The sequence below is a fragment of the Pristiophorus japonicus genome, chromosome 8, assembly GCF_044704955.1.
Source record: "Pristiophorus japonicus isolate sPriJap1 chromosome 8, sPriJap1.hap1, whole genome shotgun sequence".
Lineage (NCBI taxonomy): Eukaryota > Metazoa > Chordata > Chondrichthyes > Pristiophoridae > Pristiophorus > Pristiophorus japonicus.
In genome coordinates, this window is record NC_091984.1 from 79,046,154 (window position 1) to 79,061,832 (window position 15,679).

Genomic DNA, 15,679 nt, shown 5'->3' on the forward strand with positions numbered 1-15,679 from the left:
CAATAATTAAAATCTGAAGGAATAAGATTCCAGAATTGTAAAAGTTAATTTCAATTGCAGATAAGTTGTTTGGCAGTAATTAAGATTTATTACGCCATTAAAAATTCACTTACATTTGAATGGACAAGCCCTAACATTTTATAGCGTGTTTCATCATTATCATAGGCAGTCTCTCGGAATCGAGGAAGACTTGCTTCCACTCCTGAAGTGAGTTCCTTGGTGGCTGAACAGGCCAATACGAGAGCCACAGACTTTGTCACAGGTGGGACAGATAGTCGTTGAGGGAAGGGGTGGGTGGGACTGGTTTGCCGCACGCTCTTTCCGCTGTCTGCGCTTGATTTTTGCTTGCTCTCGACGTTGAGACTCGAGGTGCTCAGCGCCCTCCTGGATGCACTTCCCCCACTTAGGGTGGTCTTTGGCCAGGGATTCCCAGGTGTCAGTGGGGATGTTGCACTTTATCAGGGAGGCTTTGAGGGTAGTAGGTATCCAGTGGGTAAGTACCGCAACTTCATACCCTTCTATCTATTTGAATGGCGAGTATCTCAGTGAGATACTGTTACAGCGACGCTTCTGGAGAAGCAGGGCAACTCAGACAGCAACTTCCTGATTTACGTGTTTAACTGCGCATGTGCGGTTGCCGGAAGTTGCTGTCTGATTTACACTTTAATGACGGTGAATGTTGATAGCTGGACTGTTATTTCTACCACAAAATCTGGGACTATATAAGTAAAATCAAATCCATTGTATATTCATTTAAAACATATCCAAACACATATAATCTAATAGTTTACAGGAATACTGCAGGAAAATTCCCGGAAAACATATGTGATCTTTTACCATGTATCTGGCAGTTCAATAAACAAAGCTGAGATAACGTCTGAAAGTACTGACTATTAGAAAGATAGAATGCTTCTAATCATTTTTGGTGTGTGGCTCTCTAAAAATCAACACAGGACCTGCTGACAGCTGTATTCATCCTGTTAGGAGATTGTGGATCAAAAACGAATAAATTGTTACCCAGATAAATTTACACTTCATTATTTATTTGAAGAATCACAAAATAGGTGGTAAGTTGGCAAATTTCACTTCTAGGGCTTGGGTTCAAATCCAGTCCAGACCAATAGGATGAAAGTATGATATATTCTTTACGACCTCACAAACACACAGACTCCAAAATGGCTGTTAACTCAGGAACTTGGCTGCATTACCACAGTAGTCCATTAGGTGGAGCTGTAGTCCACTAGATGGAGCTATATTACACTTCTCCCTCCTTAATGACGAAGTAACTACAACAAACAATCATCATACATAACTTGCATGGTTATACACAACAAAAGATATGGACTTATTTTGCCATATTTACAAATCAAACACTTTTCTGTTTTGAAGCGGATGCTTTCACTCTCGAACAGAACTTTCCAAACATGGTGCCGAACGTAGATTGATTCAAGGCTGAGCCTGAGGGGAGTTTTTCTCCAAGGGCAACCCATGATCTACATTTAAACTCTCTTCAACTTCAGACTGTCTGCCTGACTCGGACCCAGATTTAAATTCTGGCTTTCTCTTGGACTGGCTTTTAGTACATTTGATGTAGGATATGCTACTGGTACTGTACTTGTAATAAGACTATCTGATGAGTCAGAAATAATCGAATCATTCCAACTTTCAACTCCTTCCACACCTGCAGGTAAAATATAATCAATATGGACAAACCTAACCTGTCCATGATCAAACATCTTGACCAAATATGTGCGAGGACCACATATCTTCACCACTCTTCCTGGTAACTACTTTAACCATTTATGGTTCTTCACTCTCACCTTCTGATTTAATTTCACACTTCTCTGTCTTACTCTACCTCTATCATGATTCTCTTTAGATACATCATATGAACTAACATGGTGCTCTCTAAAAATTGGCTTTTACACTCCTTGAATGCTGCGTCGCATTCTTCTGACCACTTCCACTGGACCTGTTTTTTCAACAGCTCATTCAGTGGATGTAACTCTGTAGCCAAATTTGGTAGGGATTTCCCATAATAGTTCAAAAGACCCAAAAATGATCGAAGTTCAGTGACATTCTTGGGAATGGGTGCATTTCTGATTGCATCCAGTTTTTCCATGGTTGGATATAAACCATCTTTGTCTACTGTGCCCTAAGTACTCCACTGAGTTTTTAAATAACTCATACTTGTGAGCAGTCACTCATACTCTGCTTCTCTGGCCGTTTGAGCACTTCATTCAACAAGTTATTATGGATTTGCCTGTTTGTTGCTGAAATTAGTATGTCATCTAAATAACATGCTACCCCTTCAATGCCTTGCAAAATTTGGTTCATCACCTCTTGGAATAGCAAGGGCGGAAGACACTCCAAATGGTATCCTTGAGTATTTATAGTCAAGCATGACTTGGACTCCTCATCAAGTTCAAGTTGTAAGTAGGCATTTGTAAGATTCAACTTTGAGAAGATCTGATCACCTGTCAGTGTTGTGAACAAATCTTCTACATTTTGCAATGTATTGGGGAGATTACCCTCCAGAACTTGGTTTATGGTTACTTTATCATACCCACACAACCTTACCTTACCATCTGACTTAGGTACAACAAAAATGGGTGTAGCCCAATTACATAGATCTATCTTAGAGATAATGGTCTCAGTCTCTAGTCTTTTGAGTTCTTGCTCAACGTTCTCCTTGAATACATATGGTACGAGATGTGGCTTGCAGTAAACTGGTCTAGTGTTCTTCTGTAACCTGACACTTGCCTTGAAGCCTTGGATCGGACTGACTGTTTCACAGAACATCTTCGATACTTCTTGATGACATCATCCTTCGATGTAAATCTCATTTCAACACGAAAAATCTCATTCCAATCCAGCTTTGGTGATCCCAACCACTTTCTTCCTAGTAAGGCAGGCTTGTCTCCTGTCGCCACTAAGAGAGGCAAGCTCTGAAATTGATCCTTGTATTTCACTGGTACGATGATACGATGTACCACAGGAATGTTCTCTCCTGAGTAGCCTCGCAGCTCTATCTTGGATTTCTCCAATGGGAAATCACTCAATTTGTCCAGATATAGCGATTCTGGTACTACGCTCACGGATGCACCAATGTCGATTTCCATGGGTATCTTGGTTCCTGCAACATCTACTTGGATGATACTTTTTGAATTGTTGTTAGATACCTTCACACTCCTGATGACGTGTATCTCCAAAACCTCCTCGTCCTGTTGCTTTTCTTCCATGCTATGTAGTCTCTGGGAATTTCTACTTATAGCCTTGAAAGTTGGTTTACTCTTCAGTCGGCATGCCTTCGCAAGATGCCCAGTTTTCATGCAGAAGAAACACTCTGCCTTTATATATGGACAACTTTGAGCAATATTTTGTCCCAGACACTGATAGCATGATTTCAATGTGTTGTTACCATTGCCAGTTGCTGAGACCTTGAGGCCCAACTGCCTTTTACTTTTAACCTGGAGGCGATTCACCTCGGTTGTCTGACGACTGGAAATGGTACGAAATTCTCAGGAATATTGGTCGGCCATGTCCATCAACATAGCTGTCTGAAAGCTAAATCAAAAGTCAAGTTAGGAGTTGTCAATAATTTTCTTCTGATTGCTTCATTTTTCATCCCAAAAACAAAGCAGTTACACAATGCTCAATCCTGAAAGTTTCCAAAATGACAGTGAATGGATAGCTTCTTTAATGCTACAATGTACTCACTGATACTTTCATCAATTAACTGATCTCGTGTTCCAAAACCATAACCTTCAGCAATTTCCAGGGGCTCAGGACTGTAGTGCTGTTCTAACTTCCTTAGAATCTCCATAAGTGATGTATCCTTTGGCTTGACGGGAACAAGCACATTTTTCAGGGTTTCACACACCTCGGGGCCTGCTTCAGTCAGAAAAATAGTCCGTTTTCTTTCCAACACCACCCGGTTATGGTTTTCATCATCGGGGACTTCGATGATATTATTCACAGGGAAAAACATTTCTAGCCGCTCCACATACACTCTGAAAATGTCACCATCACAATGGAATTCACCCAAGTGCCCTATTATTCCCATAGATGCGGCCATCTGGAATCTGGCAGTTCATTCAAGTGTGCTTTTAATTTACCTTGGATTTTTAACTGTTCTGCAAACAAAGGATTTCTCTAGTGTCTCTGTTGTTTGGCTGGAATCTTCCACCAACAAAAATTTCAACTCGTGAATCCAAAAATCCTATCCTTCATTGCCAATGTGATATATTCTTTACGACCTCATAAACACATAGACTCCAAGATGGCTGTTAACTCAGGAACTTGTCAGGTGACCTGTCACCTGATGCTTTATTCTTGTAAACAGCAATGGCTGCATTACCACAGTAGTCGACTAGATGGAGCTATATTACAAAAAGTCCCTTGCATCTGTTGGTTCTGATGGTCCAATATGAAATAAGTTTGAGTAGTCTTAACTCAGTTCCTATTGGACACAGGTGCACACCCTAAAGCTGTTCCTAAATTTGCAGTTTCGTGCCAAAGCTTTCAAAATGGCTGATTTCAGAATGGGAAAATGAACACTGGTTTAGTCGTTGGTGCTCTACTGAGGTGGGTTTAAAGAAAGAAGAAAGAAAGACTTACATTTATATAACGCCTTTCACAACCACAGGAAGTCTCAAAGCACTTTACAGCCAATGAGGCACTTTTGGAGTGTAGTCACTTGTAATGTGGGCAACGCAGCAACCAAATTGCGCACAGCAAGCTCCACAAACAGCAATGTGATAATGACCAGATAATCTGTTTATTGTTATGTTGGTTGAGGGATAAATATTGGCCAGGACACCGGGGATAACTCCCCTGCTCTTCTTCGAAATAGTGCCATGAGATCTTTTACATCCACCTGAGAGAGCAGATGGGGCCTTGGTTTAACATCTCATCTGAAAGATGGCACTTCCGACAGTGTAGCACTCCCTCAGCACTGCACTGGAGTGTCAGCTTAGATTTATGTGCTCCAGTCCCTGGAGTGAGACTTGAACCCACAACCTTCTAACTCAGAGGTGAGTGTGCTGCCTATTCGCTCTGAGTCAAAAGGTTGTGGGTTTAGGGCACACTGGAGTAGAAATTCCACATCGGTGCTCCTGCTGCTCTCCAGGCACACATTATCAATTGCACATTCCCAGCCTATGATTTTCTGTCAAATAATTTTGAGAGATGGAAAATCATGAGGAGAGAATGTATAATTTTGTGATCAATTTTATCTTATTAATAAATGGAGCTTTGCTCTGCAGCTGGCTATGCTATTACAGATCTCAAACGTCTGATAAAAGATGTTCACATCCGAGCCATAGAGGCTAGGAAAGTGCTCAGTTTGATCTCTCTGCTGAGTTGGTTTTACCCCAGTCGAGGTGTTAATAGGGGCACAATATTGATCCTTAGGAAGGGATTAGCTAGGATTCCCAGTGATTATGCTAGAACTGCACATGTGGATACTGGGTGAAGACCGATTGAGACTTGGCCATGATGCCACCCCCCCCCGCCCCAGTCAAATGTTTGCTCACGCTCAAGATTAAAGGAGTAATTTTAACCTAATTCGCCTGGCGGGAAATCAATGGGATCTAATTGGCTGCTTCTTTTACACCACGCCCAATTTTTTATTTTTCATTGAAGTCAGCAGAAAGTGAAATTGGGCGGAGTGTAAAATGGGTGGCCGATCTGACCCAGTCAGTTTCCCGGTTGGGTTAGGTTAAAATAACCTCCTAAAAAGGTCACACATGAATAATGATTATGTGGCAAGGTATCGGAGGGTGCCTGGCACCAATGGAGCCATACCCACAGCAAGGACTCGATGTCTTCAGGAGAGGAGGGCATAAGAGAACGTGAGTGAGAATTTATTTTTAGATGTAAAAGAAATTGTGAGTGCATATAATATCAAAATTTTAACATCACCAATAATTGTTCTAACTTAATGGACTTCTTAGTTTGATTTACAAAGGGAAAACCATAATAGTTAAAACTCTATATAATAAGCAAATGTTGCATCACAATGATACATGGCTAATTTATGTGCATGGTAAGGGACTTGCCCACGCAGTTGGCCAGTAATCAAGAAGCGTGTTTGTGTCAGTGGTGTATGACCCAGAGTTGAGTTTGACTGATTCCTTTAATTTAACCAGACAGGCCAGTGATCTACTGACTGGCTATTGTATATTTTTCAGCTTACAGTTGCTCCAAAATTCCTGCCGAAAACCTTGGTTAGTGCAGATGTTGCAGCAAATTACCTTACAAAGATCTATCCCCTCACTTTTGGGCAGAAGCCAAATCTAAGGTATGATTTGTCATGTGAACTAATACATATTTATATCACAGAAACAAATCAGAGGATATTAAAGTTGATTGGTCTAAAAAGCCCCCATCACCATCACCCTAAGCAGAAAGCCTGTTTCCCCAGTTTTCTCCCAGAGGCACGGACATGTTCAGGGGTGCAGTTCTGTCAGTGCCATCAGTCCTTGCTCAAGTGGACATTCTTCTCGACAGCACCAGCAGAGTACTTGACATGGAGAATGCCAGAGCTGAGCCCAACCCTGTTCACATCAGTGCACTTTTCAGCAGGGGTCACTAGCCAGTGATCTGGAGACTTGGGTAACGTTTTTTTTTATCCCCTTAGCACTTCAGCCTACTTCACTGTCTCAACTGTTGCCCTGGCTAAGCTCAACAAATTCAGCAGGGATTTTCCTGGTCTGTGTGGCTCACTGAGATATTTTGGGGAGCCTAGCTAAAGGGTTTAAATTATGTTGGGGGATCCGTAGACATCACTCCAAACACTTACCGATTTTATCTAATCTCTATATAAAGATTATCAGATGCCAAGCCATTCATAAGTACCGTGAACTTCCTCAGTGAGTGGCATTATTTTAATTATGTCATAAAACCTGTAGGAAACCCAGGAGGACTCTTCCTATCCGAAAACCCTGTGGAGGATTTCTTTGTGGGAAAGATTATAATCAGAGCTGTTGATTTACAGGACTGAATAAGTCAAATTCCATATTTATTGCATGGGATTCTAGGATTTTTATCATTGTTTTGGAGATCGCATTCAATAATTCTGCCCATTTCCCCCAACTAGTGGCCCTATCTATTATATGCACAGGATGTTTACTGGCATTGGGAAGATTGTATTCTGTGATACTACCCATTTTTCTGTAACCTTTTTCATTGTGCAATTTACCAATGTGCTGTGATCGTTAATTGCATTCACTGTCGCATTAGCGGTCGATACTTTTGGCCAGGCCAGAGATAACCATTAAGTCAAGCAGAAGGTCACATATACCAATTTCCTTCTCGGGTCCTATAATTTTGCAGACATTATCTACTCCATCGGAGGCAAAACACGAGAGAACTCTCAATCTAAGGTTATCTTATAAAACAGTTGTCACAAATGCTGCCTTTTAACTGACTAGCCTAGAAATGCCTGTTGCAAGATGAATGAATAATCACTTAACATATTGTATTATATTCCTCTGTCAATATTTAGCAGTAGCATCCACTCATTTAAAATACAGAGATTAAAACCTGCATTAACATTGTGGACAGAGGAATGTCATATGAATGTGTCCACCAGCAGCACCGATAATTTCCAGGCTACAGCCTTGAAAGGTCCCATTGCTAATGTTGAAGCATTGTTAAAGATTTGATAGCAGGGTATAACAATGAGCAGCACCAATGAGTAGTGGACACAGCTTTGATTCTCTTTCTGCTAAAAGCTTTCATGCTTAACTATGTTGTGGGGAGTTCAGATGCTTCCCCACAAGACTAGAGGCCAGTTCTCCGAGCAGCTGCTTCTGAAGGGTCCAAGTGGCATTTCTGCCCTCTCAGCCTCAGCCACAGGATGGCTTGGGAAGTGGTGGGAATCAAAATAAGGAATAGATCAGATTAGGTATACCAGAGATATATAGTAAATCAAGTCATCACGACATTCTCATTATTATCTAAATGTTATATCACTCATTTTAAATAGAAATATTGAGCTATTTAAAAATCGTAAAATTTAGACATTTCCTTGGAGAAAAAAAACAATTTGTTGTGTATTCTGAACCAGGAAAATCCAGCTGGTAACAAAGTATAATTTACTCCAGAATGGATGCTTTTGTTTTAATTATATCTCCACGTTTTATACACAACAGTTTAACTTACCTAAGAACTGAGTGGTTATTTGTTGCAATGTCAAGCTGGCAGTAAGTTAGAATTGTTGGGCCCAAGTTTCCACATGATACGCGCCTGATTTTTAGGAGCAACTGGTGGAGAACGGACTATTTTAGAAATCGCAATTCTCCACATTTTTTTTTCTGCAGTTCCAGTCAGGTAGAACAGTTCTAGTTTAGAACAGAATTTTTTCTTCAAAAGGGGGCATGTCCGGCCACTGACGCCTGATTTGAAAGTTTCCACAGTGAAAACGTACTCCAAACTAAAGTAGAATGGAGCCAGTGAAGATTTTTGTAGAACTGAAAAAACCTGTTCTACACATTAAAAAATCAGGCGCAGGTTACAAATTAGGCGTCCAGAACGAGGTGGGGGGGAGGGGGGGGAAGGGAACTCATTAAATTCGACAATAAATCCTTATTTATACTTCTACAAATATTATACAAATAAATCCAACCTGAATAAACATTTATAAGCCAAGAAAAGATTAAATAAACCACCTTCCTACCTGTGTGAAAGTGCTTCAGCCAGGGAGAATTCTGCAGCCGTTCGTGTCGCTGAGTGGGAGGGGCAGAGAGAGGGAGGGAGGGAGGGAGGGAGGGGAGAAGGGAGAGGTCAGATCGGATCCAGTGGGGGGGGGGGGGGGCGGGTCGGGTCAGGGAACAGGAGCTCGGGTCGGGTCAGTTGGGGGGGGGGGGGGGGAGCGGGTGTCGGTTCTCGGGTCGGGGGGGGGGAAGCGGGTGTCGGGTCTGGTCGGCGGGGTGGGGCGGGTATCTGGTCGGCAGGGGGGGGGGAGCGGGTGTCGGGTCGGGTCTGGGGGGCGGGGATCGGGTCTGGTCGGCGGGGGGGGTGGGGCGGAGCGGGTGTCGGGTCTGGTCGGCGGGGGGGGAGCAGGAGCTGGCCGTGGGAGGAGCCTTATTCACGCAGCCCCAGTGAGGCCATTCAGCCAGGGCTAGGGGATGCGTGCTTCAGGCCCCTCCCACACAGTTCGGCGCCTGGAGCTACTGCACTTGCGTGCCGACTGTAGTGCACATGTGCAGAGGTCCCAGCACTGTTTTCAGCGCCGGGACCTGGCTCCGCCCCCCCCACAGCTCGTTCTGGCTGCGCCGAGGGCCAGAGGACCTGTAAGTAGCTGGAGAATCCCGAGGATTTTTTTAGGCGCGAAAAATGGGCGCCCAGCTCGGAGGGGCGCCCGTTTTTTTTCTTGTGGAAACTTGGGCCCGTTGTAACTAATCCAGAATAATTAAATTAAAAGTACAAAACATAAATGATAATCTGTAAATGATTTGAAAATTACAAATTCTATGATGATATTGAGCTATACATGCCAGGAATACCACAGCTGTGATCCCTGGCTTGAGTCGAGTAACTAATTTCAGCTGGGTAATAATGAACCATTGCAATTGGCCCCAGTGACTCCTGCTCCGTTTCTGAATCATTATTCAGTGACATACCCTAGAAAGTGTACACTCGATATTGGCTGAAGACAGGATCCAGCGTGCTGCTGATGGCCACACAGTTAATGAGCTTGTCAACACTCATTGTCGAGGCTTGTGTAGGATAAAGGTCAGTTAGAGGATGGTTGGGACCCATAGAGCTATCAGTCAGTGACTTCAGGAGAGGAGGAAGTAAAGTGGGAAAAAAAATAAGAGCGAGGATAATTAGACCCAAGGTCAGTAAACTAGTTAATATTACAACTGCTTCAATAGTAGAATACTATTAGCTGCCATGTTTGTCTACAAAACAACACTTCAACAGCATTTAATTGGCTGTGAAGCACTTTGGGACATGCAGAAGACATGCTACATAAATACAACTTATCTATTCTCAGTTGCCTCTACAACCATCCACAGAATTTTGGGTCATAGAGATATTTTTAAAAAATTGATATGTCTGTTTTATCAAAATCCTGCAGCAATTAAATCAGTCATGTAGATGTTATCCTCATCAGAATATACAATGTATGAAAGAAAAACAATCACATCTGTTGTGGGAAAAAAGTGTATTTGTAATGAGCTGGATTTCCTCTTTAAATATATTTGAGATTCTTAAATATTAATCTGACCATTTTCCTTTTTAAGGGTTTTCATGATAATCCTATATTTTTAGATTTTGTATCTGTTGACTATATTTCATAATGTTAAGTCATTTAAAAAAAAATATTGACTGTTATTTTTCTCTCTCTCGTAATAGGTCTATCTATCTCCATAACAATAAGCTTACAGATGCAGGATTACCAGATCATATATTTAATGGATCTGATGGTGTCGGAATATTAATCATGTCAAGTAACTTCTTGAAGTATGTTCCCAAGAATTTGCCAACGCAACTATTCAGATTGCATTTAAAAGTACGTGAAAATCATTTAAAAAAAGGCAGGAGCTATTATTTCAAGTTCAATGTAATAACTTTACCTCATTGCACTCTTTTTATATTCAAATGTTTGCAGAACAATAAACTTGAAAAGATTCCTAAAGGAGCTTTTGATAATCTTTCAAATCTTCGAGAACTGTATCTTCACAATAATTACATTACCAATGAAGGAATGGACAATGAAACATTTTGGTAAGGACCTTGCATGGTAAAACTGTTGAGCAGATATTGAGCAGAATAAAATAATTTTAGTTGCAAATTTGTATTCTTTACAGCTTTCAAAATATACAAATGTTTCCACCCTGCATCCACCACAAAGGATTTTCTGTAAATTCCTAATGCTGATGTACATATTTCTTTGCAATTTTCAACCTTCAGTTCCCATAGACCCAGGTCAGACAAAGCCAGCCTTAAATCAAAGCACTGCTCTGCCCAAACCGGATGCCTTAACTCCAAATGTATAACCACTCCCAGTGCACTAGTGTGATGCATTCCATTTATTACACAACTCTTAATCTTCTCTCATTTATGAATGATATTGTAGGCTCACTCACTTAGTGAACTAAGTTGAGAATGACAAAACTTATTTCACACCAAAGGCAAAGAAGACATTCATTTCAACCCAGGACCAAGAGAGGGAAGGGCTGTGCAGCACCCGTTTAAAAAAAAAAGTGTTCTTGGATGGCTTTCATGGTCAATCCTGATGCCAGCCAACAAATTATCGTATTTATTAAATTCAGTTTCACAACTTGCTATGGTGGGATTTGAACTTGTGACAACAACAACTTACATTTATGTAAGCGCCTTTAATGAAGTAAAATGTCCCAAGGCGCTTCACAGGATCGTTATCAAACAAAATTTGACACCAAGCCACATAAGAAAATACTAGGGCATGTGACCAAAGGCTTCGTCGAAGAGGTAGGTTTTAAGGAGGGTCTTAAAGGAGAAAAGCAAGGTGGAGAGGTGGAGATGTTAAGAGAGTGATTCCACAGGTAGGGCCTAGGCAATGGTGAAGCGATGAAAACTAGGGATGCACAAGAGGCCAGAATTGGAGGAGCGCAGAGATTTTGGAGGGTTATAGGGTTGGAGGAGGTTACAGAGATAGGGAGGAGCGAGGTCATGGAGAGATTTGAAAACAAGGATGAGAATTTTAAAATCAAGGCATTGCCTTTCAGGAAGCTAATGTAGATCAGCAAGCACAGGGGCATTGGGTGAATGGGACTTAGTATAGGGTCAGTAGATCTCTGAATCAATAGTCCAGTACAATAACCACTTGGCTACCTGTTGCCCACCATGGAGCAATTCTTAAATTACCAGTCATCTAAAACTATTCCAATTATTCTTCTCCATCCATAGTAAAGCTATGTTCTTCTTCAGGCACTCTATATACAAAGCCAGTCAGGAATGAGTGAATCTCATCTCAAGCGGATGGCTTGCAGAATTAAATTACATGCAGCTTTGCAACTAAGTTGAACCTCAAGTCATTCTATTGAGAGTACACATTCTACTAATGACCAGGCTGCTGTAGTACATGTGGTAATAATAACTTTTATTTATATAGCGCCTTTAAGTAGTAAAACATGCCAAGACACTTCACAGCAGTATTACAAGACAAAAACAGATAAATTTGACACCAAGCCACAAAAGGAGAAATTAAGGCAGATGACCAAAAGCTTGGTTAAAGAGGTAGGTTTTCAGGAGTGTCTTAAAGGAGGAAAGAGAGGTAGCGAGGCAGAGAGATTTAGGGAGGGAGTTCCAGAGCTTAGGGCCCAAACAGCTGAAGGCACAGCCACCGATGGTTGAGCAGTTATAATGAGGGATGTTCAAGAGGCCAGAATTTGAGAAGCGCAAACATCTTGTGGGGTTGTGAAGCTGAAAAAGATAAATTATTAAAAGATAAATATGTAGAAAAATGTTAATTATTTTTTAATTGTATATAACCTCTGTTCTACTTGAATTAAGGAAACTGTCAAGCTTGGAATACCTGGATTTGTCAAGCAACAATCTGACTCAGATACCAAGTGGGTTACCTCGAAATATTATCCTCTTACACTTGGAGAAAAATGCCATTAAATCAATACCTGATAACTGGTTGACACAGATAAAAAATCTTGAATACCTCTTGCTTCATAATAACAAAATAAAGGCAAAAGCAATTCATCCACTTGCATTCAAAGGGCTTAAAAAACTCCATACCTTTCACCTCTACAATAATATGCTTGAAAGAATCCCAAGTGGCTTACCACGACGGGTGAAAACATTAATGCTTCTCCATAATCAGATCTCGGAAATTTCCAGAAATGATTTTGCTCACACTTACTTTTTGACGGAGCTTAATCTGAGTTACAATAAACTAACAAGTCCCAAAATCCACCCGGAAGCATTCCGGAAAATGAGACTGCTTGAATCTATGGATTTTTCTGGAAACAACCTAAACGTAGTGCCCAGTGGTCTGCCAAAGAATTTGCATGTATTGAAGCTGAAGGAAAATGAAATTAATTCAATTCCTGATGGCTCACTCTCAGCAATGACAAAACTGAAGGAGCTCTTCTTGAGCAATAACAAACTTAAACTCAACTCTATCTATCCAGGGGCATGGAAACAGCTGTCTACACTACAGGTAAGAGATTATCAATACCAACTGTATTACCTGAACAGCTCACTGGGGAATCACAAGAATAGCTTCCATGATCTCTTGCAATTGTTCTTTTTTCCCTTCTTTCCTGAAGGTGCTTGCTCACATTGGGGTTTCTATTACCTCACTCAACTGCCCATTCTTCAGGTATGAGCCCAGACAGTGAGTGGCAGGAGGATATTCATACAGAGGAAGCATTACAAACTAAACTAATCCTTTACTTAACTGATGCATGCAGTTGTGCACTTTCGAGCAGAGGTCAGTAGCGACAGGAGCAGAAACATTTTTCCCCAAGTTAGTCCATGGGCACTGAGGCCAAATGCACTGTCACCTTTGTTGAAATCAGCTAACAAGGATCAACAGTAGGATCTTCTTGGTCTGAGTTATGTATTTACCCACGGAAATAGCAGAGACCATACCTATACTTAACATACAGTCCATAATGCACAGGATGTTGAAATTGATTAATTATTTTTAAATACTGATAGAGATTCCAACCAGCAAACTTATAAGAACTCATTCTACCTTTTGGATGACATATCTATAATATAAAAATACAACTAGTACGATCACAGCACTCGCTGCTGATGTCCAAGAAATTGTAGTAAACACTTTCAATTAAAGAGTGGAGAAAATTGAGGGAAAACGTTGACCCAGAAATTTGCGGTGGGTAACATCAGCGAACCAATAACGTTCGCCATTATTACCCTTTTGAAACCGACCGCAACTTCAGGTGGTAGCACATGCACATCATAACGTGGAAATCCGGAAGTTGTGGTCAGTCATTCACTGCTCCGATACTGGATGAGCTGTGGACCCAACCCTCCGCCCCTGTGTATTGACTGCTAAACAAATGATAAGGCTCTTAAAAACTAATTTTAATTTTGTGGACTGTCCAATTTATGCATTGTAATAAAAATTACAATTTTTAAGAAACTTTAAAGAAAACTATATTTTCGAAAAGTTTATTCATCTTTATTTCCAGTTTACCTTTTCCCCATGTGAGCGCCCTACTCTTTGTTTGGCTCTCTATAACATTTTTAAAAAGTCAGAATAAAAGCAACTTGCTCACCTCCTTGTTCCCTGGCTGTGAGAATTCTGCAATGTGATTGGATGCTCAGACAGCTTGTTGACTTCACAGCAGTTCACTTTAGAGATTCCCCATTATATTGCACTGTAATATAGTTCCACCTAGTGGACTACTGCTCCACCTAGTGGACATCTGTGGTAATGCAGCCATTGGTGTAAATACAATAAAGACATCAGGTGATACGTTCCTGCGTTAAGAGCCATCTTGTAAGGGTGTGTATGTGATGTAGAGAATATATCACGTGCACTGATCTCAATTGCGGGTCGAAAAAACTGAACTTCTCACCACAGAAATAGCGAGATCTTTGTGGGCAGCTTTCTGCAGAGCTAGCGGCAAACGCCTTTGCTTTGCTGCTGACTGCAAATTACGGGCCGTTATGTTAAAAATGTTATACATTTTCAAAACAAAACTAATGAAAATTTCAAAGGAACAATTATTACAGAAACATTCCTCCACAGAAAATCAGTAACATTAAATCTGTGAACAGCTGGCAATAGTGCTAGCTTATAGTGCAAATAAAACTACCATACATTTATATTGCTCTTATTAGCGGAAGGTGCCGACACTGGACAACTTGTTAACCACTTGTTTAATTGGTTACTTGCTGTTTTATGACACTGGTGTTGGCCACAGTTTTCAGAAATTTCATCAGGAATCGCTTAAATCATTTTCCATTAGAGTCTTTGACCCTTATATAATTCGAATTTTCTGTGCTGATCTTCTTTGGCATTGCTACTAGACAAGAACAGTCAATAAAATCTTTGAATATTAAAAATAATCAGTAATTATTTGTATTTCACGTCTACTTCATATCAGTTTATTTTGAAAATTTCTTATCCAATATTTAGCTTGCAATGTTCTTTTCTAATGTTGTGATAAGATGCAATATAAATGCAAGTCTGTCTGTTTTTTGTTCTTTACATTAAACTTGTCACTACCATTTTGAAAACAAAGGATGGAAGGAAGGGAGTGAGAAGGAAAGTGGAGGGAGGGAAGGGGACAAGGCGCAAACAGTGGTGCCTGATGTGGGCATGCCTGGGAAGGGTTCGACAGGCAGGGGCAAAGTTGGATTGTTAACTGCTATGAATGCACAGGCTTTCAGCCTGCTATGCATGCATTCTTTATGTCAGATCTCAGAACATTGGCTCTCAGCTGGGTGGGCCAAGCTGTGAAGTACTGGGGAACAGTATACCTGAAGCTGGGATGTTCATATGGCCTGACTGTGTTTGATGGGCCACATGTGGAAAGTGCAGTTGTTGGATCTAATGGATGATGGGATGAGTATTAGAACTTTTATTTTCAGGGAATATAGTTGAATGGTCAAGGAACTGGTGTTGTGGCTGTATGTCAGAGAATTGTTTTGTTGCAATGTGATTGGGGAGATGCCGGCTGCATTCAGGGCAACC

At 41.0% G+C, this 15,679-nt stretch overlaps 1 protein-coding gene across 1 annotated transcript in view; it reads left to right on the forward strand.

The window, feature by feature from the left end:
• podn (podocan) overlaps positions 1 to 15,679 on the forward strand; it is an 88,350-nt gene that overhangs the window by 57,485 nt on the left and 15,186 nt on the right. The window contains exons 5-8 of the mRNA XM_070886125.1: positions 6,195 to 6,304; positions 10,369 to 10,525; positions 10,625 to 10,740; positions 12,511 to 13,168. Coding sequence (XP_070742226.1) covers positions 6,195 to 6,304; positions 10,369 to 10,525; positions 10,625 to 10,740; positions 12,511 to 13,168 — 1,041 coding nt within the window. The remainder of the gene's footprint in view (positions 1 to 6,194; positions 6,305 to 10,368; positions 10,526 to 10,624; positions 10,741 to 12,510; positions 13,169 to 15,679) is intronic.